Source organism: Saccopteryx bilineata, chromosome 2 (genome assembly GCF_036850765.1).
Source record: "Saccopteryx bilineata isolate mSacBil1 chromosome 2, mSacBil1_pri_phased_curated, whole genome shotgun sequence".
In the NCBI taxonomy this organism is placed as follows: Eukaryota; Metazoa; Chordata; class Mammalia; order Chiroptera; family Emballonuridae; genus Saccopteryx; species Saccopteryx bilineata.
This window is the reverse complement of record NC_089491.1, coordinates 246,758,876-246,786,531: the sequence shown is the minus strand read 5'-3', so window position 1 is coordinate 246,786,531 and position 27,656 is coordinate 246,758,876. Positions and strand designations below refer to the sequence as shown.

Here is a 27,656-nt window from a genome sequence, read left to right as displayed (position 1 = left end):
CAACCGGGAACCAAACCTGCAACCTTGGCATCTCAAGACGACGTTCCAGCTGATTGAGCTAACCTCCCAGGGTTTGTCTGATTTCCTTTCAATTTAGGTTGATTTATTTGTGAGTTTTGGGCTCATGTTAATTTACACTCCTCATAGAACGTGTAGTCATTGGCTAGTGGGAGTTAACACTCTAAGAAAAGCAGTAATTAAGCTTCCAGCTGTCAGTAAGTAGCTCAGCTCTCAGCCTTTGGGAGAATTTCCCCTGGATTTGATGGGTTAGAGCCAGATGCTGAAATGGTGCTCTTGCTCATTCAAAACCAGAGTTAATGATTTAATAGGACTTGTGTTGCAATTGTATCAGGTTATAAGTTGCAACTAAACTGCCCTGTGTAAAGGAGTTCAGGTACTTAATATTAATTTATTTTCACTCATCAGAAATGAAAATACAAACAAAATTTTTAAATCAAATTCTAGATCCTTTTATATTGGCATATAATTTAAAACATTTAAAATATTTCCTAGTTGTTGGTGAAGTTATGTGTGCTAGTATTAACTGGTATGCCTTCCAGGAAGGTCATTTATACTATCTATCAAAAATGAAAATTTTGCCCTGGTCAGTTGGCTCAGTGGTAGAACTTTTGCCTGGTGTGTGGAAGTACCAGGTTAGATTCCTGGTCAGGGCACACAGGAGAAGCGACCATCTGCTTCTCCATCCTTGCCCTCTTCCTTCTCTCTCTCTTTCTCTCTATCTCTCTTTCTTCCTCTCCCACAGCCATGGCTTGGTTGGAGCAAGTTGACTCTGGTACTGAGGATGTCACTATGGCCTTGCCTCAGGCACTAAAATAGCTTGGTTGCTGAGCAACGGAGCACTGGCCCCAGATGGGCAGAGCATCTCCTGGTAGGGGGCTTGCCAGGTAGATTCCAGTGGGGTGCATGCGGGAATCTGTCTTTCTGCCTCCTTGCATCCTCGCCTCTCGCTTAATTCTTTTTTTAAAAAAATGAAAGTTTTGATGTAGGAGTTCTGAGAATACATCCTGCACATATTCTTGTGTGTTTCTGAAAGAGGTAATATATACAAGTATGCTCATTGAAGGATGCTTCTGGAAATAACCCAAATGCACACCAATAGTTGTTCAATGAAAAATATACTAAGATACACTGTTAATGAGAGAAGTTAAATTGTAGAACAGTCTGTTAATGAAAAAAGTTGTGTTGCAGAATATTTCCATCATGACTTCATTTATATGTGGAAAATAAAATCGCATGTATCCATTTGGCATAGTGTTGGGTTACACGTAACAGACTAGAAATAAAAGTGGCTTACCCACTCAGTGCTGCCCGGAGGTCGGCATTCTAGGGCTGTGTTGGTGTCTTGGTGTTACTGGGGACTCATGCCTCTATCTTTTTGTTCTACCATCCATACTAATGATTCTCGCTCTCGAGGTTCCCTTGTGTTCCAAAACATCTGTACCAACCTTCGGCTCTTTACTGGAGTTAGGGAGATAGAGGCAGAAGGGCCAAACAGTACCCTTTGCAGCTGGTCTAGTCCCTTTCAGCAGCCCTCTGAGAAACCAGCGCGGCACTTCTGACCATGTGTGGTTGCACAAAAGGAAGAGACCCTAGTCTTTTAAAAAAAATTTATTACAGTTGCCATTCAGTATTATTTTATATTCCTTTCGGATGTACAGCAGAGTAGTTAGACAATGATATAATTTATAGATATTTCTAGGACCCACCTGGCACAATACATAGTTATTACAATATTATCGACTATATTCCTTACGCTGTATTTACATCCCCGGGACTATTTTGTAATTACCAAGATTGGTAGTTCTTAAGTTCTTCACCTTTTTCTCCTAATCTCCCAAACTCCCGCCCCTCTGGCAATGTTTGGAGAACCCTAGTCTTTTAGAGTGGGGCGTCGTTTCATTTCACCTGTACCTGCCTGCACTGTTGGATGCTTTTCATGAGCTTGTTTTACTTTTGTAATAAGTATAAAGAACAATGCAACATCAACAAAGACCCATGGCTTCTTAAGAAAAAGTGTGAGGGCCTTGTAATAGATCTTACAGCCAGTCGTATGCCGTAGTTGTTGATATTTTTCTTGGTGGCATCTATATAATAGCTCTAAGAATAAGTTATGATTGAACCTGAATTTTCCAGGCTTAGGAATAATTCTCCCAGAAGGAAGTGGAATGGATTTGTTTGGAGGTTTTTTTTTTATGACCTTTATATTCTTTGATTTTGCATTTATGGAGTAAGACTGGCCTTGGTGTATATTCCCAGTTCTCAGGCCTCCCAGCAACGGCCATTAAGAACATTTAATGAATGTTGGGTTGGGAGATCGCTGGAAAAAATATCTCCTTTCTAAGATGTAACCACCACAGTAAGGAGAAGTGAAAAAATATAAAGCATAAAAATATGTGTTTCACTGATACCTGTGTATTCACATATATTCATAAGGATTCATGTAGGGTGACCTGAACTAGTCATCTTACTTATACATAGCTATAGAATTTTATTGATTTAAGAAGGGGTTTTAGAAGTTATACCTATTTTTTTAAGTCCTTTTTTTAAAATTTTTCTTCTATTAATTTTTAGAGAGGAGAGAGAATGACAGAGGGAGAGAGAGAGAGAAAGAGAGAGAGAGAGAAGGGGGAGGGAGGAGCAGGAAGCATCATATGTGCCTTGACCAGGCAAGCCCAGGGGTTTGAACTGGCGACCTCAGCGTTCCAGGTCGACGCTTTATCCACTGCGCCACCACAGGTCAGGCAAGTTATACCTATTTTTCTGAGAACTATTTTCTTAGGCGGGTAATACATTTCACATTTTTAATAGGTCCGTCATTACCTATGGTCCTATACTGAATACAAACAACGGTTTTCAGGGTGCATTTTTGAAAAAGCAGTTTTTTATACTTCGCACCTGGCTTCTTTAAACAAACTACATTTAACCATTTGTTCAGTGGTGGTTTAAATATATGTATGCACTGCTCAAATGAGTCAGAAATTACTTTGTGTTCATCACCTTGCTCTTTACATAGTGTTTATTGTGCATTCATGAGCACAGGGGATTCAGTTATTATATGACAGTTAAGAGACATTGGTATGTGTCTTACGCTACAGGAATTTAAAATCTACAATAAACGGTAGCGAATAGTCAAGGATAAATGAAGGAGAACTAACCCTTTCTGGCCAAGAACCTCGGCATTCCAATGAGTCTAACAGTCGTGTGTGTGTGTGTGTGTGTGTGTGTGTGTGTGTGTGTGTGTGTGATCACATCTACATGGGAGTGTGTCTCCCTCTTAGAACTGCAAAACCATGCAGAGCCTCCCTAGTGCTTCTTACCCTTTTTTTGAATAATTGATTCTTTTGAGAATCTGGTAAAAGCTGTAGACCCTTCCTAGCAAAATGAATGAGTGCGTCTATACCAAAAATGTGCGCATGTTTACCGACTTCCTGGACTCTTTGAACCCATCCAGAAAAAAACCCTGAACCAGACAGACCAGTAAATAAACTGAGACTTACAGAGATTTAGTGGTTTCCCTTAAGCTACCGCTTTTATACCCATTTTAAAGATTCCAGCCATGTAGTATCTCTATTTTTTTTTTTTCTGAAGCTGGAAACGGAGAGGCCGTCAGACAGACTCCTGCATGCGCCGGACCGGGATCCACCTGGCTTGCCCATCAGGGGGCGATGCTCTGCCCATCTGGGGCGTCATTCTGCCGCAATCAGAGCCATTCTAGTGCCTGAGGCAGAGGCCACAGAGCCATCCTCAGCACCTGGGCAAAGTTTGCTCCAGTGGAACCTTGGCTGCGGGAGGGGAAGAGAGAGACAGAGAGGAAGGAGAGGGGGAGGGGTGGAGAAGCTGATGGGTGCTTCTCCTGTGTGCCCTGGCCGGAAATTGAACCTGGGACTCCTGTGCGCCAAGCTGACGCTATACCACTGAGCCAACCAGCCAGGACCCATGTAGTATCTCTAAATACGTGATGTGGTCAACGTTATGTGGAATGCGCTATATATACTCTACATATTCTTGCAAAAGACCTGAATTAATGAAAAAAAAAATGGACTAAATGAAAATTCCCTCAATTTTGGGTACAAATCAAAGCCTGTCACTCACATGTCCTTATAATCTGAGACTAAGAATGGGATGGAGAAGAGAACATGTGCTGTATGCGTGGTGTGTGGCTGGTCTCCCCCTGGGGGTGGTTTTGGGGCTCCAGGCTCCACCCCGCCTGTCTCTTCAGCCTCACCATCCCATCCTCTGCCGTTCACTCTCTGCTGAAACACTGGCAGCCCCATCCCCTTCCCCAAGCCCAAGTTCTCGCATCGTGCCGTGTCCTTCCTCCTCATCTAATATCCGGGGAGTATCTAGCTAGCATCTGTTGTAGACAAAGCTGTGCAGTGACAGCAGACATTGCAAAAATGTGTATTTGTAGCCACACTGTTTAAAGAGGGGTCTGACTTTTCTGTTTCCTTTTGTACTTGTTTTGATGTAGTTATAATGTAGCATAATGATGTTTTGTTTTGTTTTTTCTCTTCTTCCTCCGCAGCATCTCTTGGGCAGTCAGCAGCCACCCTCTGTGCAGCTCTGGGTCTCCTTTAACCGGAAGCCCATGAGAGCCGCCCAGTTTGTCACAAGACATCCTATTAATGTAAGTGGGGTTTATTTGGGGTTGGGAAAAAGTGTTACTGTTCCCGTGTAGAAGAAGGGAAACAGTGCTGTGGAGATGTCCTGCCAGGGCGGGTATGTGACCACGCTCCCTGGAGTCACTTATCCAGATGGGTCTCTAGAGAGAACCATTATGCTTTGGGCATCTTGGCCTGTGTTTTCCCTCTTCACTGTCTGAAGTGGAGTTGCACAGGAGCATTAATTTGCTTTAAGTGGAAAAGGGTTGGCAGAGAGGTTGAGAGGCAGAGTGAGTGGCTCAGTGTGCCCACGGGCGTGCCGGACTGAAGGACGGCAACACTTACGTAACCGCTGTGGTACTTGATTTGCCTTTCAGATGCAGACAGGTTGGAGAGACAGAATTACGCAGAGGAGGAAACCACATGTAGCCAGATACAGGCTGCATGATACATAGAGATCGATGGGAAAGATCAGTGTGAGCTGGGGTCATCTGGGAAGTGGCCACAGGGAGCTGGTGGCCCTCAAAGGCCTGAACACGGCCGTTGGTGTGGTGGACGGCCCGTAGCTCAGAGGATATAGGATAGAAAATGCTCTCATCAGTTCTTCGCTGTCTGTGGGTTCACCTTTAGTCACCTTGGAGAAAAAAGGAGAGACAGTTCCTGTTCATCTGTGCTGTGCTTTGTACTAATGATAGGTCTACGGGAAACAGAGGGAGATGTTATTAACTAAAAAGAGGTTTTTGGGTCATGACGGAGTTCAGTGGCCCATTCTTATTTTGTGCCCTATTTTCCAATAAGGGCCCCGTTCCCGCTGCAGAGCCTCGGGGTCCCCAAAGGGAAGGTCAGCCAGGCTTCTATGCCAAGATCGAGGGCTTCACTGTTGGGGGGACTTCAGCCCACATCCACCACTGGGACGTCGGGAAGTCACTGCGTTAGAATATATAGGAAAAGCCCATAGGACACAGGCATTTTTTGACTTGTGCATTTTTTATTTTCGATTCCCCAGGAATATTACATTGCAGATGCCTCCGAAGACCAGGTGTTCGTGTGTGTCAGTCATAGTAACAACCGCACCAATTTATACATCTCAGAGGCTGAGGGGTTGAAGTTCTCCCTGTCCTTGGAGAACTTGCTCTACTACAGCCCAGCAGGGGCGGGCAGTGACACCCTGGTGAGGTAAGGAGCTCGGGAGCCCCTCGCGACCCTGACCGCCAGTTGTTGGCTTTCAACAGTAGCTGCCATGTACACTCACTCAGGGGCGTTTTCAGAAACCCCATTCCTGGCTCGTGTGCCCAGAGATGACAGTTTAACTGGTTTGGAGTGTGGCTGGGGCACAAGGATTTTAACAAAGTTCCCTGGATAATTTTAATTTGACGCCACGGCTGAGCACCTGCTCTAGGGCAGTGGTCCTCAACCTTTTTTTGGGCCACGGACCGATTTAATGTCAGAAAATATTTTCACAGACTGGCCTTTAGGGTGGGCTGGATAAACGTATCATGTGACCGAGACAAGCATCAAGAGTGAGTTTTAGACAAATGTAACAGAGGGAATCTGGTCATTTTTAAAAAATAAAACATTGTTCAGACTTAAATATAAATAAAACGAAAATAATCTAAGTTATTTCTTTCTCTGTGGACTGGTACCAAATGGCCCACGGACCGGTACCAGTTCGCAGCCCTGGGGGTTTGGGGACCACTGATCTAGGGGACATTCAGGATCTCAGATGCTGGGTCAGCCTCTCACTTGGGTTCCTTTCATTCCATTATCTAGTTTTTGTGCAAGGTACTGTTCTATCATTGATGCTTTATCAGTAAATCACAGGGTTGGTTGATTGTTCTGTAATAATGGCTGTTCTCTGGGCTACAGAAGGTTGTGGGGTTTGGGAAGGATCAGTGCCCTGAATTTGTGGCGGCACTATGATTCCTTAGTGCTTCTAGTTCACTTATTCTCATTTGTTCTGTGACAAGCCAGACATTTGGGAGATGTCTGGTTGTGATTAGGATCACTCTCTGCCCTTGGAAAGCGTCCTCTGGTGAAGCCGACTGGTCTGCAGTGAGGTCTGGCTCTGAGGCCATGGTCACCAGGTCAGAGGGCATGTGGTTGCTACCCACTGTCTCTCCGCAGGCTGGCAGTTCATTTAGTCAACACTGTGCCAGACCTTGTTCCAGATACAGCAATGAATAAGGTCCCTGTTCCCTGGAACTTTTGTCCTAATTAGGAGAAGACAGAATGTAAACCAAGCTGTAACCTGCCTGGTCATGGCGAGCACCAGAGAACATAAGAGGACAGGGCTTTGCGAGAAGATCATTTTATATTGGCTGATCATGGAAGACTGCTCAGGAGGGTGACATAGCAGAAGCTGGAATTACAGGAGGGAGGAATTACCTGGGGAGGGGAGCTGCAGGCAAAGGGACCAGCAGGCACAGCGACTCTGACATGGGGCTTTGCTGGTTTATTTTAGGAGCAGTGAGGGGGCCAGGGTGGAGCACATAGCTGAAGGAGGGGAGAGAGAATCCAAAAGACAGGATCCAAGATAACAGGGCTCAGATTGTATAGGGCCTTCAGGGGCATAGAAGGAACATAATAGTTTTCTTTTTGGTAGGATGGAGGGTTTTGGCCAGAAGATGGATATTATTAGCTTTAACCTATTATATTTTTTTTAGCACTCAAAAAATTGTGACTTGCATGATATAAAATACATTCAGTATAAGTGGACAGTATTATAAATAATTGTGTGACATATTTTTATTTAAAATTTTTTTAATTAAAAAGATATTTTAGGTTACAAAGAAAGGGTGGAACCATTCTTGCCATGGTTTAGAATCACATGGTTCTGGTTTGATCTGTGGCAGTCCCTTTGGGCTTGTTCCTGTGACTTTCTAAAAGAATTATTATTCATTGAGGTAGAATTTGCATAATTTCAAGTTAACCGTTTTAAAGTGAACAACGTAGCAACGTTTAGTATATTATACAGTGTTGTGTAACCAACAGCTTTATCTAATTCCAAAGCATTTTTGTTTCCCCAAAAGAAAACCTCTTACTCCCCATTAAGCAGTTTTTCCCCATAATCCCCTTTAGCCACTGTCTGTGGGTTTGCCTGGTCTGGACATTTCACAGAAAGCGAATCGCACCATAAGTGTGATTTTTGTGTCAGGCTTTCCCTCTGCACAGTATTTTCAACGGTTACCCACGTACAGCCTGAGTCAGTATTCATTTCTTTTCATGGATGAGTAATGTTTTCCTTACGTTTTGTATAATTAAAATCGAGAACATTTATTATCCCTCGGGCCTCTCATGGACTATTTGAGAGCATCTGGCCATGGGGTGGGTAAGTCACAGCCTGTCACATTTGTCAGATACTTAGGATGCACATCTCACGAGATGGCCGAGCGGGAGCCAGAGGCTGCGGGCCCGGCTTGCCAGGAGCTCAGTCAGATGGTCTCTCCTACGTGCAGATGGCCCTTCCTGCAGTTACAGGGGTCCCTCCCGCCCTGCCTGAGCACACAGCCCAGTCAGGAAAATGGAAATAGATTTACGTCAAGATTCAGAAACCAACATCCTGCTCAGCCCACATGTTTTCTTCAGATTTAATCCCAGGACTGGAGGTGGTCCGATGTGCTCATCTGAGGGAGCTCTTGTCACTGCATCTCTGTCTCAGCAAGATGAGATAGGATAAGGGTGGATGAACAGATGAAACGGGCGGGCTAGTTCACAAACAAGCAGCTTCTTTGTGGCTTTTGCAATGAGCTATTCCTTCAATGCAGTAGGACAGCGTGGCACCCAGGAGCTGGTTCCGGCTTACTGAGAGAACGGGAGAAAGCATCCCCGGCCTTAGATGTGCCGAGCAGGAATCTCGTGGAAAGCGCTGTCTAGATGGGGGAGCAAATGTGGTGATGAGAGAGCTGTCAGGCCTGTTGGGGAATCTTGGGGGGATCTGCTCAGTTGGCCAGGAGGGCCCGCTCGGTTGGTCAGGAGTGGCTAGGAGGGCTCCGATTCTGCACTGTGGGTGGCCGGGGAGACCTGCCGAGCTGCCTGGTAAGGCTCAACCTCGGGCACACTGGGAAGCATGGGAGTTTTGCTGTCAAGGGGATCTGTGAGAGAAAAAGGAAGAAAACAGATAATCAGGAAGAGTGTTTAGGGCAAGGTGAGTTGTTGTAAGGCTAGTCAAAAGGGGAGAGGACAGGGTGGGCTGGGAATTGAAGGCAGAGGAGTGTGGGAGATACCCAGGACAGGTTTCTGCTTGGAACTAACAGACAGGCCTTTAGGAGAATGACCAGGGGGAAGAAACGGAGCTTGGCACAGGGAGAGACACTCAGACCTCCCAGATACCTGAAAGAAGCTAACGAACCTGCAGATGACAGGCTTCACGGTGAGAGATGACAGGATCAGCAGCAGCTGTGCTGAGGTGGACAGAGCAGGAGCCTCGACCACGGCTGATTATTAAGGAAGTCACTGAAAAATAACTAGAATCGGCCTAAGCAAACTGCACATGAGACTGTGTGGTGTTGTGGTAGGGACTTACTTTGCTGTCTCTCAGTCTGAAGTGTCTCCGTCAGTCTGTGAGTGTCACTCCTCGTTCCTGTCTGCACCCAGAGCTGCAGTGTGCGTCCATCTGTCTGTCTGAGTCAGCAGAGCCATCATCCAGCTCCAGATATATATGCAGATAATGGAAAATAGCAGTTCTGTGCTTATTTGTTTTTCTGCAAAGCCCAGTGACTCAGAACCTTCTAAATAAAGGGTGCACTTCTGTTATGTTTGTAACATGCGTACTGTTTGGTGCAAAACTGTCTTACAGTAAAATCGCGGAGTCCTAGCATAGCAGGTATAGCAGTCTCTGTGCCACTGTTAACAGGTGTAACCAAGCTTAGAGAGTCCTCCTTGCTGTACGGACTGCTTCTCTGGGGAGGGATTCGGCTCTGTCCCCTCATACAGACCCCATGGGCTTCTGTCTGATCGGGGTGTCAGACGGTTAGCGGTGAGTGCTGGGCAGTGACTGTGTAACCATTGGCCGCCTTTCTGCAGGTTGGGTAAAATGGTAAGCCCTGGTGCTATTCCTAGTGGCTGTCAAGTCTCGCTTATTATTTGCAGTTTGTTAAGACTCCCTGGAGATTTGAGGTCACTTTTGATACTGAACAAATAGAGGTGACTCGTCTGTCAGCTTTGTGTGTTGTAGTCATCGTTCTGGACCCTGGTGAGGGGTTATTGATCAGATAAGCATCTTGGCCCTCAAAGTTAAAAAACAATCACTTTTTGTTTTTAGAAAGATCAGATTATTCAGCCATAAAATGGAATGAAGTACTAATGTATGCTACACTATGCATGAATTTTGAAAACCTTATGCTAAGTGAAAATAAACATAAAAAAGGCCACTTATTGTATGATTCAATTTATATGAAGTATTTAGATTAGCCCAATCTCTAGAGAACAGAAGTTTTATTAGTGGCTGCCAGGGCCTTGCAGGGGAAGGGGGAAAGTAGGAATGACGGCCCAGGGTGTAGGGTTTCCTTTTGAGGTGACAAAAATGTTCTGGAACTAGATAACAATGGCGGTCGCACAACGTTGTGAATGTACTTAATGCTACTGAATTGCGTAATTTAAAGTGGTTACATTTTATGTTATCTACCATAAAAGCATACCCCCCCCCCAAATACCAATTTAGTTTCACAGCTGTTTATTTCCCCTTATTGTAGGTATTTTGCAAACGAACCATTTGCCGACTTCCACCGTGTGGAAGGGTTACAAGGTGTCTACATCGCCACTCTGATTAATGGCTCCATGAGTGAGGAGAACATGAGGTCCGTCATCACCTTTGACAAAGGGGGCACCTGGGAATTTCTTCAGGCTCCAGCCTTCACCGGATATGGAGAGAAAATCAATTGCGAGGTATAGATACTTTAATCTGGTTTGGGTTTTTTTCATACAATGTTTTATCTATCGTTCTATACTTAACACTTCCCAATCTCTTCACCAAAGCACATTGGGATGCCATAGTGACCTCCCAGGGCACCATGGGCGTTTTAAGATTTGGAGGGATGCCCCGTGATACTTGACATCTATTAGCACTATGTGAACTACTATCTCTAATTAATGCACAGTTTCAGCAGTAGCTCATGCTGTATTTCTTTTGATAACATCATATCTTTGTGAAGCTGACGTCTCAGCAGTTGAGGTGATGGAAAAGCAAGTGAGAGAGTGAGAGTGGAACCGGAAGTGACTGTGGTGGTGTCTAGTGCAGTTCCAAAGTGTGAGCGGTTAGGCGTGCCCAACAGGTTCACACGTCCCGTTATTAAGTAACTGTAGGTGTTTAAAGATGAAATAAAAATGTTATTTTTGTTTTCAGTGTTTATACATAATACCATTATTTCAAACCATTACTAAGTTATTAGGATATATATATATATATATATATATATATATATATATATACTTCTTGGAAGTGCTTCCAGCTTGAAAATGTTATATACATTACTGGGACACCAGCTGTGCTGTGAACCAAGAAAATATGAAAACCTTTGTCTTAAGTTATTTTTGCAGAATTTCCTGCAAAATTTAAAATTTAGGATTCTGTAAGTTTTCCTATCTGTGGCTTCACCTGAAAAGCAAAGAATACTAAAATATGTTATTTGCTGCTTTTAAGTAGTGCCATAGACCTAAGCAGTGACCCGGTTGTGGTTCCTGGCTTTATGTGACATACCTCCTCTCCCTTTCCATTTCACGTAAGGGATCTGGGGTGTGTAAAGCACGTGGATGGAAGGCATTCAGAGAAAAAACAAGCAGTACTGATTTTTGAAGAAACTCACATTTGAGTGTGACAGTTACTGAATTTTGTTGGTTCATGGTTAAATATATTGACCTACTATGTGCTGTATCTTCAGCCCTTGGGAACACTCTTTGGGACACTCTTGCTCTAGAATGCATTTCTTGATTTGTCTTCTGAGGCGGCACCAGGTCTTGGCTGCTGACCACACCAAATCTAACTTTGGAGAGAGGCAGGCTACAAGGACATGTAGACCAATAATAGCTCAGGGCTTCTCATTTACTCGGCAGTGTTTTCCAACCTTGGAGCTCTGCGTGGGTCTGGTGTGGATGGGGTAGAGCATTTTTCAGCATGCAGTGGGGTTTTAAGCTTTGGTTAAATAGAATTAATGGTATTAAATATATATCCCACATAGGTGGGGTATAAAACTGAGACTCATGGACATAGATAAAAGTGAAATGGTTACCAGGGAGAGAAAGGCAGGGGGAGGGGAGTAAAGAGGGACAAATATATACATATGATGACGGAAAATGATCTGACTTTGGGTGGTGAGAACACAATGCAGTCAACAGTTCAAATGCTATGGAGATGTTCACCCAAAACCTATTTACTCTTACTGATCAATTGTCACCCCATTAAATTTAATTTCTAAATTAAAAAAAAAAGAATGAATGGTCTGGTTAAAATTCAGCTTTCCCTTTCACAGACTGATCAGTTTATTAATGAACCTTACAACAGTTATACAGCTTTTAGTTTCTACTTCTGACTTTAGGTGAGGAAAGAAAAGGAGACAGGTTGAAAAGGTTGGCAGGCACTTCTCTGAGACCCAGCTGAGTTTCCTCTCGTTTTCATTTGCCATACTCTGATGCTAGCAAGACACATAGTCGTCAGAGATCCTTTTGTTATAAAAAGAAGGGTATCTAGCAAACCGTGTCACATGTTTTACCTGTATCATAAGCACACACAGAGTTGTCCTGTCCAGAACACATTTCTGGCCAAGAGACTCAGGCATGACCCATATAGTAAAAGGCCTTGTTTGTAGAACTAAAAATCTGCTACATAAGTGATGGAGGTCAGTTTGAATGACTTGAAGTTTGACAGTGAACATCTGTAGACTTTGGATTCTGTACAAATGCAACCTACTTGAAAAAAATATATCATGAATACTTTGATGTTTCTATCTCATGTTGTATATCTGGGAGTCACATGGGAGAATCTCTGGGGAATAAGGAGAGATTGATAGCTTTCCTGTCTGCTGGAATTGACATGGTTTCTTGTTGCTATTTCTCTGAGAGTTAGAAGGCATTCTTTTATTAGCGTTTTTCTCTTTCCTTCAATGAGAGGCATTTATGTGGTTCAGCTGATCATGTTCCATCTGGGAACAAGTGGTGACAGCCTGGCTATGGCTCTGGTATCCTTTGGGCCAGGCCTCCGTCCTTTGCATCTACCTACCTGCATGTCCACGCACAGGCTGCAGTGTGTAGGGGGGTGCAGGCAGCATATCACTTGCTGACAGTGCCTGGAACTTGTGTTTGCAGCTGTCCCAGGGCTGCTCCCTCCACCTGGCCCAGCGGCTCAGTCAGCTGCTCAACCTCCAGCTCCGGAGGATGCCCATCCTCTCCAAGGAGTCGGCTCCCGGTCTCATTATTGCCACCGGTAAGTCTGTTTTGCCTCTCCTTACTTAACGGTTAAGCGGTTTGATGTTGTGCGGCCAAAGGCATAGTGACCACCGCCATCTGCTGCAGTTAACTGCTGTCTGCGGCTTTAAGACATTCTTCCTTGCTCTATCCTACTCAGAATTTTCAGTTGGGCAAAGCAATACTCTGACACCTTCTTGAAATCACTAATCAGCGTGCCTCTTGCATTTTAGGTTCAGTGGGAAAGAACTTAGCAAGCAAGATGAACGTGTACATCTCCAGCAGCGCCGGAGCCCGGTGGCGAGAGGTCAGAGCTCCCCCTTTGATCTTGTTGGTGTGGGCATGTGGCCTGAGCCTAGCCAGTTCAGGCCCTTGGTGGAGGTCACCAGTTCCAACCACGGCTCTAAAATAAAGAGAGGTACTGGGACCACCACACGAGGGTCAGCTGTACCGATCTGTGTTCACGCCTTGTAATATGGCCCTGTGTTTTTGAATCAAAAACAGACTCTAAAAAAAGATATAGTTGACTAAATGTTCCAAGATTATAAATTCCATGAGGATAAGACAACGTCTGTTTGGTTCCCTTCTTTACCTCTGGAACTGAACAGTGTCTGTTTGGCATGGTGTGGGTGTTCGGTAAATATGTACTTAACAACCGAAGGAGGTTGTTAAGGCCACTATCAGCAAATGGCAGTGTCGTTGTAGTGGTGTCAGGCCCGAGCCTGGTTATTTATTACGTTTGTACGTTACTGAAGTTGAAGTCAAGCCTCTCCTCACTGGGCTGTGACATACAGGTGCTTTCATCTCAGTCTGTGCCGTGGAAGAAGCCCGGTTTTGCCTTAAGGGTGTATAATTAATTTGGATCCTTCGGCACTGATTATGCCAATTCTGAAGGCGCAGCTAGTTCTCTCGTCCTGAAATGCTAATCCAGCCTTGGACATTAGTTTTCACCAGCCTCTCATGACTTCTGAAGGCTGAGGGAAGTGCCTCCGGTTTTATTCTGCTGGGGTTACTTTCAGAGGCGCCTGCTGCACATACAGGGAGCCACCAGAATGCAATTGAAGGCTTGAGGAGAGCGCCTCCCGCAGGCTGAGCATGACGTCCGGAGGAATGTGGTGTTCTCAGAAGAGCTAACAGTTTCCATCCTCGTGGTGCTTCTTATTGGGGACGCAGTGTCTATACTTCCTACTGAAATATGTAATATGTATTATAGAATAGTAATAAAATCCAACATTTTCTTGGCTCTTTACAGGTACAGGGAACTGTCACATACTTTAGCTGAGAGATCTGAGACTGGCCCTTCAAGTGTATGTGTGTGCTTGCATGTGCATGCATGTGCATGCGTGCGTGCGTGTGTGTGTGTGTGTGTGTGTGTGTGTAAATTAAGGGTTATACAGCATGGGAGAGAATATACGTACCAATTCAGATGAAGGAGGTTGTTAAGGCCAGCATAGTCAAAAAGTGTGAACAGTCTGGAATTTTGAGGGCATCCTTGTTCCACTCCCAAGGGAATGATTAAGCAGTTCCTTTCCTTTTTCTTGGAGCTGGACGTTCCTTTTGAAATTGGGTGTTCTCTCCTCTGTGGATAGGTTGGCACCTTTTGATGTCAGTGTGATCTGATGATTTGAACATCTGCAGATGATTTCTGGGTAGAAAGCAGTGTTCTGTTCCTCTTCCAGTGAAGTGGTATCATCGGGCTGATGCTGGGGCAGCTGTCAGTGCCTCCTGCTGTGAATGCTTAACGCCTGCCAAGAAGCACCCATCGCATAAGGGACCTTGTTTTTGGAAATAGCATTGAACTAACTAGGGGATGAAAAGGTTGAGACTGTGTATGTGAATAGGCATCTTCGTCCCCATTGGCAGCCTTTGCTTTAGAGGGAACAATCTGGTTTGCTGTTAATGAACGAAGTTAGCTTTTCCTTGTCTGGAAAGCTCTTAATTTCTCCTTCAATTTTAGATGATTTCCTGGATGGGTAAAGTAGTCTTGGTTGGAGGTCCTTCCCTTTTGTTTGACTATTTCATGCCAATCTCTTTTTGGTCTACACGGTTTCTGTTGAGAAATCAGCCTCCAGTTTATGGGAGCTCCCTTCTAGGTAACTATCTATCTTTCCCTTGTGTCTTTTAAGATTCTTTCTTTGTCTTTAACCTTTGCCATTTTAATTAATATGTGTCTTGGCATGGGCCTCTTTGGGTCCATGTTGTTTGAGACTTTCTGTGCTGTTTGGTCTTATGTGTCTTTTTCCTTCACCAGATTAAGAAAGTTTTTGGTCATTATGACTTCAAATAGGTTCTCAGTCCCTTGCTCTCTCTCTTCTCCTTCTGGTACACCTATGAAACAGATATGTTTGTTGGGTATGGAGTTCAAGGTTGATAGTAATTTTCATCAGTACTTTAAAGAGGTGCTGCTATCTTCTTACTTTCTTGGTTTTTCATGAGAAATTTGTAGCCATTTCACTTATCAACTTCTTGTATATAATGTATTAGTTTTCTCCAGAAGCTTCAAGATTTTCTCCCCCTTATTTTTGGTTTTCAGCAATTTTGTTATGATGTCTCTAAGTGTGGTTCTTTGTGTTGATCTTTTTTATTTAGGGACACTGATCTTGAATCTATAAATGTATGTTTTTCACCCAGTTTGAAGTTTGTCAGCTGTTAATTCTTCAAGTATTTTTCTGTTCTATTCCCTTTCTCTTATTCATCTAGAACTTCACTTACATGTTAGACCTTTTGCTATTGTCCCACAGGTCCTTGGTCCTCTTTAAAAAAAAACAAAACTTTCTTTCCCGTATCTTATTTAGAATAGAAAATTTCTACTGTTCTGTTTATCTTCAAGCTCATGAATTCCTCAGTCATTTCTTATTTCATTGTTGAGCCCTTCAGTGAATGTCTTATTTCAGATAGTATACTTTTCTGTTATAATTTTTTTGTTGTTTCTTTTCTTTTTAAAATAGTTTTCACTTCTCTGGGGGAGAATTCTTGTCCTTTGTTTATTTCAGATGTATTTTATTTATTTTTTATTTCATGGACCACAGTTATGGTGACTATTTTAAAGTCTTTTGTTAATTCCAACATTTGGATTCCTTTGAGAATTGAACACACTTTACAGGTATGTTTGCATATTGAGTAATTTTGGATTGTATCCTGGACGGTGAATAAAATGCATACGATGTGATCCCCTGGGGGATGTGGGTATTTTTTGTTGTAGCATGTAATGAACTTGTCAAGGCTCAGACCGTAATTTCTGTCTTGTGTTCTGTGGATGGTGGTTGAAATCTCCGCTCAGTTCACTAAGCCTTTGCGCTGTTGGTTTGGGTCTGTGCCAGACGTGTGTAGTTGAGGGATCAGGCTGAGACTGATGTGAGTTCATACCCAGACTCAAAGGTTCACTTCTTCGACACTGCCCTCTAGGTGAACATCCATATTCTCCTTGCCCGGGAGGGGCTTCTTTTCTTGGTTCCTTAGGTAGAAACAGTTTGTGTTGGAGTTTAAGCTGTCTGGCTGGGACTGAGGTATTCCACACCTGGGCTTTCCCTTGGGGCAAAGCCATACCGGGAAACTCCAACTGCGTGGGTAGCTTCTCTAGGTTTTAAATCCATCCGTAGGCTGCCCAATTTCGTTTATGTTCCTGCAACCTCAGGCAGCATTGTATGTATTTTGGCCAAAGTTTTTAGTTGTAATCAGCAGGAAGGATAGGCTTGGACTGTTACAGTGGAACCGGATATCCAGTCGGTTAATTTTTAATCCCTTGTTGGTGAGAGTCAGAGATTTGGGTTTGGCTCCTGACTGGGCAGTCTGCCGCTTTCATAGCAATGCTAGTTTCTTCGTCTGGGAAAGGGTGGGGATACGAGGACACGTTCTGACCATGCCCGGGGCTCTGTGAGGCAGATGGGATCCTGGATGTGATGGTGCTCTGGAAACGTAAAGGTACCTGCGTGGTTGGCATTACAGCTGTGTGTGTGTGTGTGTGCGCGTGTGTGCGTGTGGCGTGCACAGTTTCTGGCCCCTCCCCTCCACAGCCATAGCGTGAGCACTGGCTTTTCCTTTTCAGGCGCTCCCCGGACCCCACTACTACACGTGGGGGGATCACGGTGGCATCATCATGGCGATCGCCCAGGGCATGGAGACCGATGAGCTGAAGTAAGTGTCCTTGATGTAGCCTCGTCTTTTAACCTCACACTGTTCTCCCAGAACACTTATGGCTAGTGATAACTGGATGGTATCTCTCCAGCACGAGGCTGTGGACAGCACAATTCGTGATGTCCAGAAATCGCTTATGCTTGGTTTTCTATCCTAAGGACTAATAATCTGCCCTTCCTGTGTCAAAGGGGTCCTCCCGCGGAATAAATGAAATAACTCGATTGATTTGAAAAAGTACAACTCTATTGAAATATATATTAATCGTGATTTAAATATTAACTAGAGGCTCTATAAATTGTGTTTCATTGCTTTGTGTGTAACACGGGTATAGAGATTCACTCATAGAATGAATAACAATAAATAATAATAATAATAATACATGGGTAATCATTTCAGGGTGCCTGTAAATTAGTAACCAATGGACTTTTGCTGTGATGCATTTGATTTTAGAGGTCCGTATGATAGAACTAGAAGGGGTGATTGGGGCTAGCCGCTTCATTTTCCAGGTGAGAAAACAGAGGCTCAGCAAGGTGAAGTAACTTGCCCAAAGTCTCCTCATTTGTTAGTGGCAGGAAAAAATTAGTACTGGGGTCTTTAAATTACCATCTGTACTCTTTGCAATCTGTTGCTCTGAAAAGCAACAATATTGGGAGTTTGTAACTTTTGTCTCCTGTTGTCTGATTTGATCAAAACCAGTCCTTTGATTCGATTTCGTTAACTTTAGGGTACACCTGCCTTCACTTCTCCCTCACTGTGTTGGAGGTGAATCCAGGAGGTAAATTATTGAAAGAGATGGAGAGGGCTTCTGTAATCATAATCATCATGCTTAGTGCAGGGAACAAAGCCTGTTAGAAACAGGGCCAGCTGCCTGACCTGTGGTGGCGCAGTGGGATAAAGCGTTGACCTAGAACTCTGAGGTTTCCGGTTCGAAACCCTGGGCTTGCCTGGCCAAGGCACATATGGGAGTTGATGCTTCCTGCTCCTCCCTCCTCCCTTCTCTTTAAAATAAATAAACACAATCTTAAGAAAGAAAAACAAACAGGGCCAGCATCGAGAGAGAAGTGGGTGGTTTGTAAAAAGAGATCTTACTTAGCAGATGGTTTCCCCTGTGGTTTATTTGACGTGTGCTGAGCAACCTGGCCTCCGAGCAGAGAGGAGGAAAGTGCTGGAGCTCGCATTCCCCCTGGTTGTTTCCTGTCTGTGTGGCGCTGGCCAGCGGCTGCTTGTAAAGCCAAGAGTCGGAAGAGGCTTTGTTTGTCAGCCACACTGTGTCTGCGTTGGATTGGCGTGTGCTCAGATGAGGACCGTCACAAAGCACAGTTCCTCCCACATTTAACCATCATTTATTTATCCATTAATTTACTCATTCCCCTCTCACTCATTTAGCTAGCACTAATTCTACAAAGTACCGCACATCTGATTATAAACAGGATGTTTTCCCCGGACTCTGGCGGAGTCCATACTCTAGTGGTGAGATATAGGAATAGTCAGTGTGATGTTTGGGACACTACTTGAGAGAACTATGGTAGGGGACATAGTTGACATCCCAGGAATGCATTTCATTCTTTGAATGGCAGTCAGATTGTAGAGTTGGTCCCTGACTTTCCTTGTTTGACTTTTCTGCAGGTCCCATGTGCACTCCAAGCTGGCCCCTCTGAAGCGGTCAGTAGGATCTGGTCCTCTCCCACCTTCTGTCAGGGCATATGCTCAGGGAATGCAATGTTATTGCTGCGCTCACTGGAGCAAAACACAGGCAGGAAAAGAACCCCACTGCCAGGGAAGCCACACTGTGCTCCCCGACGTTTGGAAATGAGTCGGGGCTGTAGACTTTGGGGACGATGGACACTATAGCGTTTTTCTGTTTGTATAGGTCATTTGGAGGCGTGTGTACATACGGTTTACATAAGGCAGTTGCAAATAGGAAAGTCTGTACCGGCCTCCTGTTGGTAGGTGCCTGTGTCCCAAAGATCAGTTGGAGCTTTGCTGAAATCTGTGTCGCCACCTGGCATTTACGCAGTCTGTTGCTCACAGAGTTTTTTGCTTCTCCTCCTGCTGCCTTGCTATTGACCTGGTACGGCAGGCTGTTAGTTGCATCAGGAGAGAAGCAGGAAATGATTTGTAGTCACTTCATGTCGTCAAACCACAGAGCGATAAATATATTCTCAAACCACAGTAGTCATGCCCAGGCAGCCCTTACGTGAGTGAAGGCTGCTTTGGTCCGATTGGGTTTCTGTTGCTGGTCTAAGGCTCTAGGTCCCTCCGCTGTGCCAGCCTCCTCCACCACAGTGATCTCTCTCTCTCCTCCGAGTCTCAGAGCGTTGGTCGGCTGTCTCATTAACTTGGCGTCGGTTACCTCCTGCCTCCTTTGGTTAGTTACCTTTTCATTCATTACACGCCTGAATTCCTCAATTCATTAGCAAGGTCTCTGTACACAGGAGTTGCTCTTCTGTACAGGTTGGCAGGTGCTCAGTACATATTTGATTGTTCAAATATTTTTATTGCATGTATTTTTTTTTTACTGATTTATGAAACTGGAAGGGGTGTGCTCATGTGACAGATGCACAGCCTCGGTGTGGGTGTGGGTATAGGTGGGGCTCTCATTGTGTTGGATGTAAATAACAGGTCCTGGAGCCCTGTGGGCGTGCTTTTGCTGCTTCTCAGAGGCACCAGAGATGACTCAAGCCATTTCCCTCAGTTTTCACACTAAGAAATACTGTGACTGCACTGGTTAGGGCCCAAGCTGGAACTGGAGCTTATTTCTGTTAAGACATAATTTCAGGTCCATTAGACCAACATTTGTTGAACATCTGTAATCAACCTAAGATGTCGTTCTAGGCACTGAGGATACAGAGGCAAGTGAGACATGGTTTGGGGACTTTCTGTGCCCACTGTCACTCTGTCATGTTTTTGAGCCAGCTGGAGAGAGAAGACCTGTGGAAGGGAGTGTTTCGTAAGGGCGTTTCTGGTCCAAAGCTTACCCAACCTTAGGGAGGAAGCAGGGTAACATCCGTAACTCTAAGAAGAGGTGTAGTGAGGACAGAGGCAGAATGTTGCTTAAAGGTTTGATTTCCCTGTTGTTCTTTTAAATTATTCATGTTTTTCTCTTCCTGATTAGCACCAATAACTAAGAGGCTTGGTTTCAGCTTCTGCCTTGATTCTCTGCTGAGGCTGTTCGTGTGCCTGTTAACGGTAATTGAAGTTACGAGCATGGAGTGGAACGCCTTATTTAGCTCATGTGTCTCCCTGTCTGAACCGAGTAAACAAGAGTCCGTGAGGGGGACTCCCTCATTCGTTTGTTCGGCATTCTGTCACCATGGGCCTCGGGGGTCATGGGTCTTTCTTGTTTATAATCAGTGCTCTTCACAGAAGGAGCTGTTGGGCTTTTGCACGCTGACTCAAAAGAGACCCACATACAAGTTGGTTGACTTGATGGTGAAGGATGAAGTCAGTTTTTATTTCTCATTTTGTGTTGAGATCAAACTATATATCAGTATACTTGGGATTTGTTTGTTTCAGTGACAGGGAACTTATTTAACAGTGTGGTCCCCAAAGATTCTTACAAAAGAAAATAATGTTCTATATCATTACCCTGCTTTAAAAGTGGTACTAAGATGTTAGCACATTGCACCAGTACAAGAAGGAGACTGAATGAGTGAACTTATCTCCCTATCTGCTTCAACATTGGCTTAAACCAAAAGCGTTTCATCCAGGTGAGAATTTCTCCTCTTTTGAAGATCTGTAGAGATCATGCATGTGTGTGTGTGTGTGTTGTGTGTGTGTGTGTGTGTGTGTGTGTGACAGAGACAGAGAGAGAGACAGACAGGAAGGGAGAGAAATGAGAAGCATCAATTCTTTGTTGTGGCACCTTAGTTGTTCACTGATTGCTTTCTCATATGTGTCTTGACCGGAGGGGCTACAGCAGAGTGAGTGACCCCTTGCTCAAACCAGCAACCTTGGGCTTTAAGCCAGCAACCTTTGGGCTCAAGCCAGCGACCATGGGGTCATATTTATGATTCCATGCTCAAGCCAATGACCCTGCGCTCAAGCCGGTGACCTTGAGGTTGCTAACCTGGGTCCTTCGTGTCCCAATCTGATGTCTATCCATTGTGTCACTGCCTGGTGAGGCCTGTAGAAGTCCCTTAGTCCCTGTGGACATTCTTTGTGTTGCCTCATAAGCTACCGCTTGGTTGAACACATAACCTTCTTGCAGAAGTATCAGTTTTAGTAATCTGGGTATGAGAGGAAGTGTTTGGATTGAATGATGCCATGAAAAAGATTTATGTCAAGGATTCGGATCCCGAGTAAAACTAAAATTTCAGTAACATGGGAAAAGTGAAAGAAAAAGAAGTTTTATGTATCATTGGGGTCTAAGAGAACCTCGATCTCTCTGTGATCCTAATGAAAACCTAATGAAGTGATGATGAAGAAACAGGTGTATTTTCTCCTTCTCCTCTTTAGGGTATATCAGATAATTTAAAACCATTTTAGTTACTTCAGTGCTGCTCTGTTGTTCGATGGCTTGCTTTTTTGTTCTGATGTGGTCTATCTTGGAGACTTGTCTCAGCACATACTTTTCCTCCAACTTTTTAATTTTTAAGACCTCTGGAAAAGTTGGAAGAATTATATTAAAAACATTCTTATAACATTAACCTAAAATCGCTAATTGTTAACATTTTGCCAGTTTGCTTAACTTCTGTCTACTACCCATCTATTTCTCTATCATGACTGTCTGTCTTCCCATCTATCTGTCTATTTGTGCCATCTGTCTGTTCATCTATGTGTCTCAATAAACAAGGGGTTTTTTTCTACACTATCAGAATGCCATTATCACATCTAAGAAAATTCCCATGAACTCAATATTACTTATAGACTATATTTATTTTTCCTTTGTTCCATATTATTATAGCTACCTTTTTTTCCAATCCAAGACTCAGTCAAGGGTTACTCACTGCATTTGGCTGTTGTATCTCTTTAGTCTCTTTGTCTATAGCAAGCCATCTCTTCTCCCCTTTTTTCTGAAGACCCCAGACCAGTTGTCATGTGAGTGTCTCGCATTCTGGATCTGTCCACTGGTACAGAGTAGCACGTTGTCCTTCATGCTCCACTGGAAACTCATCATATCAGGTTGTCCCACTGTCAGTGATGCCAAATCTGGTGAAGGTTGTGATTCTTGCGTAGTCTCCTGTCAAGTCACATTTCCTTGTTTGCAATGAATGACTCACATCTGTGGGTTGATATTTTTACACCATGTGAACATTCTGGTCCCCAGCACTCTCCACCCAGGGACTTGAGCATCTCAGGATGACCTTCTCTGAGTCAGTCATTCTGGGGGGTGGTGGTGACAGAATGGTCAGTTTTCTTATTCTGTCATTGTTTTCAATGTTTATTAGTTAACATTGAATAGAAGAAAAATAATTTCCCCACCTTTCTCAATTTTAGTGTCATTTAGAGACCTCTGCTCTATTTTCATTCGGTGTATAATTTGTTACCATCATTTTTCTTTTTTATATTCAAATTTTCCTAAATTTGGCCAGTTGGAGCCCCATCAAGCTAGCTTCTGTGTCCTTTTGTATTGACTACACTGGTCTCTGAGCACTTCCTGGCTTCCTGGCACAACCTTAAACATTCTCTGCTTTAGCCCAAGTCAGCCATTTCTCTAAGGAGCCCTGGTTCCTGTTGGTGGTATTATTTGGAAAGCAAGTTCTTGCTATAGAGACTTCCACTTCAAGGACCCTCTTACTTGCATTTGGTCAGATACAGCACCAACGAAGGAGAGACCTGGAAAACGTTCGTCTTCTCCAAGAAGCCCGTGTTTGTGTACGGGCTCCTCACAGAACCCGGCGAGAAGAGCACAGTCTTCACCATTTTTGGCTCCAACAAAGAGAATGCTCACAGCTGGCTGATCCTCCAGGTCAACGCCACAGATGCCCTGGGTAAGTAAGCTGCTGCCCCCTTCACTCTTTTCATGAAAATATTTACCGACCAAAGCATCAGCTTAAGAGATTCTGTCCTCAGAAGAGTTTGTGACCCATTGAATGCAATGGGCACAGATACAGTAGGTGAGTAAACAATATACTGTATGGGCTTTTACTTTGGCAGTTGTTAATAGGATACCATGCTTTTTTTTGTATTTTCATTTTCTCGTGCAGTCACTGGCATGTAGTAGGTTTAGGTATATGTGTGTGGAATATGGAAACAAATGAATGAGTGAATGAATGAAAAACATTGAAATTAGTGGTGTCGGTTTGACAAATTCAGCCAGTAACTACTATGTGAAAGGCAGTGTGCTGAAGGATGCACGGTCTTCCCAAAGCTGACTGAGACCCCATCATGATCTGCTAGTCCAGGCAAAGGACATGTGAGTAAGGAAGGAGAAGTAAGACTCACCCCTCCCCTGTCCTCCTAACCTTTCCTCTTTCTCTGCCTTGGCCGACATTATCCAGCTTCATGGAATGCCCCCCCCCCCCCCCGTGCCACCCATTCTGTTTCTACCAGTTGAAATTCTTTCATGTTTTAGGATCTAATGTTCTGGGCTGCCAGTATCCCAACCAGGAGACTTCTCCCTTCTTCTTTGTGTCCAGAGTATAAGCTGACTCATCTGCCTTGTACTATACATTTGTCTCTGTCCTCTGTGTGTGTCATTTCCCATAAACTACATTATAAGGTCCTTAGAAATAAGAACCTGTCCTCTGCATATTTATTTTTAATGAACTGCATGGCCCACTGGCCACCTAGATAGAAAGGATTTAATAAATACTTGCTGATTTGAATGGCATTGAATTGACAGTTCTTTCTCATTTCTAGACAGCATTTAATCAGACCAAAGACACACACATATAAAAAAGAAATAAAGTACCCAATATTAATGTCAGTTTTCTTTGGATTTATTGTAGAACCCACTCTATTTAAATTTTGAGTGGATGTGGGTAGGTTACATCGTCATCCAGGTTGTCTGTCTTACCATTTCTCAGCCTCCTTCCATGCAGAGCCTGTACCTTCCAAACAGTGACAGTAATTCTCCATTGCTCTCTGGCCAGACTTCCAGATGTTGCCCTACCACTACAGGAAGCAGGCAGGGAACTGTGCTCCTGAGTGATACCATCTGTCAGAGACTCAGCCTTTCCCTCATTCCTTAGGAGACAAACAGCTCCGGGTTCCTATTTCTAAAGGGAACTGTAGAATGTGCTGAAGTATATCCAGCCAACATGGGGAGACAAAGAAACACGCACCAAATGAAAGAACAGGAGATATCCCAAGTAAAAGAACTAAATGAAATGAGAGCGAACAAATGACCAGATAAAGAGTTCGAAGCAATGGTGTTAAGGACGCTCAAGGAACTGAGGGGAAGGAGGGATGAACTCAGTGAGAACTTAAAATAAGCATCAGGACGTAGAAACCGTCAAAAACAAACGGTCAGATATAGGTAGTGCCAAAGGCGCTTGCTTCTCTCCGACTTTCTCAGATGAACATCTGTATTTTAGGAGGTACCATTCTCGTTTGTGTGGGTGTCACCCAGCCTCGAAGCAAGCCCTTTGGAGGCTTGGGACAGCTGGGGGATGATAGGAAGTGGGCGGCTGGGCTGACGGGCAGGTAGGGCAGGAAGCCCCTTGACGTCCTGCCTCTCCTGTGTGTGTCCTTTGCTCAGGTGTACCCTGCACAGAGAACGACTACAAGCTGTGGTCTCCATCTGACGAGCGGGGCAACGAATGTTTGCTGGGACACAAGACTGTTTTCAAGCGGAGAACCCCCCACGCCACGTGCTTCAATGGAGAAGACTTTGACAGGCCAGTGGTTGTGTCCAACTGCTCCTGCACCCGAGAGGACTATGAATGGTTGGTTCTTCGTCGATGCCTGGGGTCAAGTTGTGTTTTATTCTCAGCAGTGAGGGGAACAGATGAGGGCATAGACTCTTCTTGACGTGAGGAAGGAAAATATAGGAAACAAGTATTCATTCAACACTTTCACGTGCCAGGAACTGTGGTTGGCACGTTTTATATAAGGTTAATCCATGTAGTGTCTACAGCCATGTGACACGGGAGAGGTCTTGAAACCTGGGGAAGCTGCAGTGATTTATTCAGGAATGGCTCACACAGGGAACATACTAAAGCTAACTCCTTTTTCATAGAAGCGCTGTGTTAGAGGCAATTTCTCTATTTGAATAATGAAGGAATATTAGTGTGTATACACACACACACACACACACACACACACATTCATTAGTCCTTGAGCAGAACATGCAAGATACTGCCGAGATGCTAAAAGCAGAAGCAGCGACGTGCACACACGTGATTGTAACGGGTGGAAAGCTGCACACACCTTGGCGGTGAGCTTCTGTTGTCCGTTTGGACAGGAAGGACGAGACTGATTTGCTGTGAGGGATGGAGACATTTCTGGAGAAAGCGCTGTTGGTGATGGGCCTCAAGGAGGCATCAGGATCTGTGGGCAGGGACATTCTGAGAAGATGCAGCCGCCCTGTAGAGGCAGGGGAGTGGCTGGTGGCGAGGTTCAGGCTCCTTGTTGGGTGTATGAGCAGGGAGCGGTCAGTGAGTGGAGATGAGACAGAAAACATATGGGACTGAAAACAGATGAGACAGCAAAGTCCTTAGTCCCTAAGCAGGAGGGTGTCTTTGGAGGCTTCTGAGGAGAGTGCAGGATCAGAACGGAGCTTTAGGAAGATGAAGATAGCAGGAGAGCACCTAGGGTCTCAGAGCCCCTAGGCCGTCCGCTGGTCTGTAATGTGGTACAAAATTATTCCGGATGAAGCAGGGCTACCAGCTGAGTGTAGGTATTGAACATAAACCCACAGAAACTAAAGTTCGCTTTGGGAAGCACGCTTATCTTGACTAAAGCCAGAAACCCATGGTGTGTTCTAACCCAGAGATTGAAACAGGGCCATACAGTAAATGTTTCAGGCTTTGCAGGCCATGTGGTCCCTGGTGCAGCTGCTGAGCTCTGCCTGTAGTAGCATGAGGTTGCCGTGGCCGAATAGGAGTACCTGTGATCCCAATGAGTGTTATCTCTGCTAAAACAGCCAATCAGGTTTGGCTGGGTCCTGTCCTGGACCCATGCTTCTCAAACGTGAATGTGCATGTGAATCACCCGGAATCTTATCCCATTGCACTGACTCAGTTGTTTTGAGAGGCTGCAGTTCCGCCAGACTTTGAGTGATTCTGCTGCTGCTTCTCTGCAAGGCCGCCCTCTGGGCAGCAGGCTTTGGATAGTACAAGACCCACATGCCCTTCGAAAGCTGTGTGGTCCTGAGATAAGAGTGTAGCCGCTTCCATGGCGAAACCACAGCGCTGTTTGATGTTCCCAGTGATGTCAGATAAGTGCCCCTTCGCTGCCTCTGCTCTCTTGTCAGATACCCTGAAATTGTAACTCATCCGAGAGCCATTACTGGCCTGAGGTCGTCTCCCTGACTGTAGAGGCCCTGCTCCTGGAAACGGTGATGGTGCCTTCTCTCTTTCCTCTTTTATCCCCATTAAAAGTCCTTTAAAAATAATTCAGAAATAAGACAAAATACAAAATATGCAAGAAAATCTAACAGATCGCTGATATTTTCTCCCCTTGGTGACCACTGTTATGCCTTTTCTCTAAAACCTTCCTCCCACCAACAGAAACCAAGAGCCAGGGGCTGGCGTGCCCTCCCGGGAAAGGCCTGGCTCTCACTGGTCCATCATGCCCACCCCCGCTGACTTGTGGGAGCCTGGTGGGTGCCGAGTCTTTATTATAGACCAGGAAAACCACCTTCCCTGCCCCCTGTGGAGCTGGGCTTCGGGACAGATAAGACCATGAGGATGACGAACCATGACGATGACAAGGGGTGCATTGATTTCAGGCTGTCCTGCTATTTTGTCCATTTGCCGTAACTGCTAGAAAGCCGCCAGGCTGCTGAGGGCGTGGGTCTTGGCATTGTTTGGCATTGGACTGTAGCAGTGGTGAACGGCATGGTCTGCAGATGGCCCGCAGCAGAGGAAAGGAGAGCGAGTGATTTTTAGGGGCTGCCCATTAGTTCAGGTCCCGAGTGACAGCTGTATTTGAGGGAGAGGTTAGTCTGACAGTTTCCTCAGTCCGCGCTCGGGGGCCCTGCCATTGGACCAGATAGGTCCTGGTTTCAGTTGGTTCTTTTACATCTTTTTTTTTTTAATGCAAAAAAAAAATTGTTTGTATCAAAGTATCACCGACTCTTTTATATCTTCATATTTCCCTACATTGTCAAGAGGTGTGGCTTTCAAACTCTTGACTGCAACTACAAAGGTACAAAATGCATTTTCAAGTGTGACTCTGTCCTTACACAGTCGTAGATTTGTACACACGTGTAATTAAGACAAAAGTTTCATGAGATAACATTTAAGTGTGATGAGTTCTGCAGTCTTCTGGTTTTTAGGGGAAGTGGGGGAGGAAGCGGTCTTAACCCTCCGGCGTACTTTTGCTGCCTCTGGGTCATGACCTACAGCTTGAAGAAACCTGCCTGAAAGGGGAGCTCTAGCACCGTAACTAGCTCAC

General features: G+C 44.7%; 1 protein-coding gene across 1 annotated transcript in view; it reads left to right on the top strand.

Moving 5' to 3' along the window:
* The window catches only part of SORL1 (sortilin related receptor 1), a 137,115-nt gene that overhangs the window by 39,311 nt on the left and 70,148 nt on the right, over positions 1-27,656 (top strand). The window contains exons 7-14 of the mRNA XM_066259808.1: positions 4,547-4,648; positions 5,629-5,798; positions 10,313-10,505; positions 12,918-13,035; positions 13,250-13,323; positions 17,062-17,150; positions 22,905-23,083; positions 24,796-24,982. Of these exons, the coding sequence (XP_066115905.1) occupies positions 4,547-4,648; positions 5,629-5,798; positions 10,313-10,505; positions 12,918-13,035; positions 13,250-13,323; positions 17,062-17,150; positions 22,905-23,083; positions 24,796-24,982 (1,112 nt within the window). The remainder of the gene's footprint in view (positions 1-4,546; positions 4,649-5,628; positions 5,799-10,312; positions 10,506-12,917; positions 13,036-13,249; positions 13,324-17,061; positions 17,151-22,904; positions 23,084-24,795; positions 24,983-27,656) is intronic.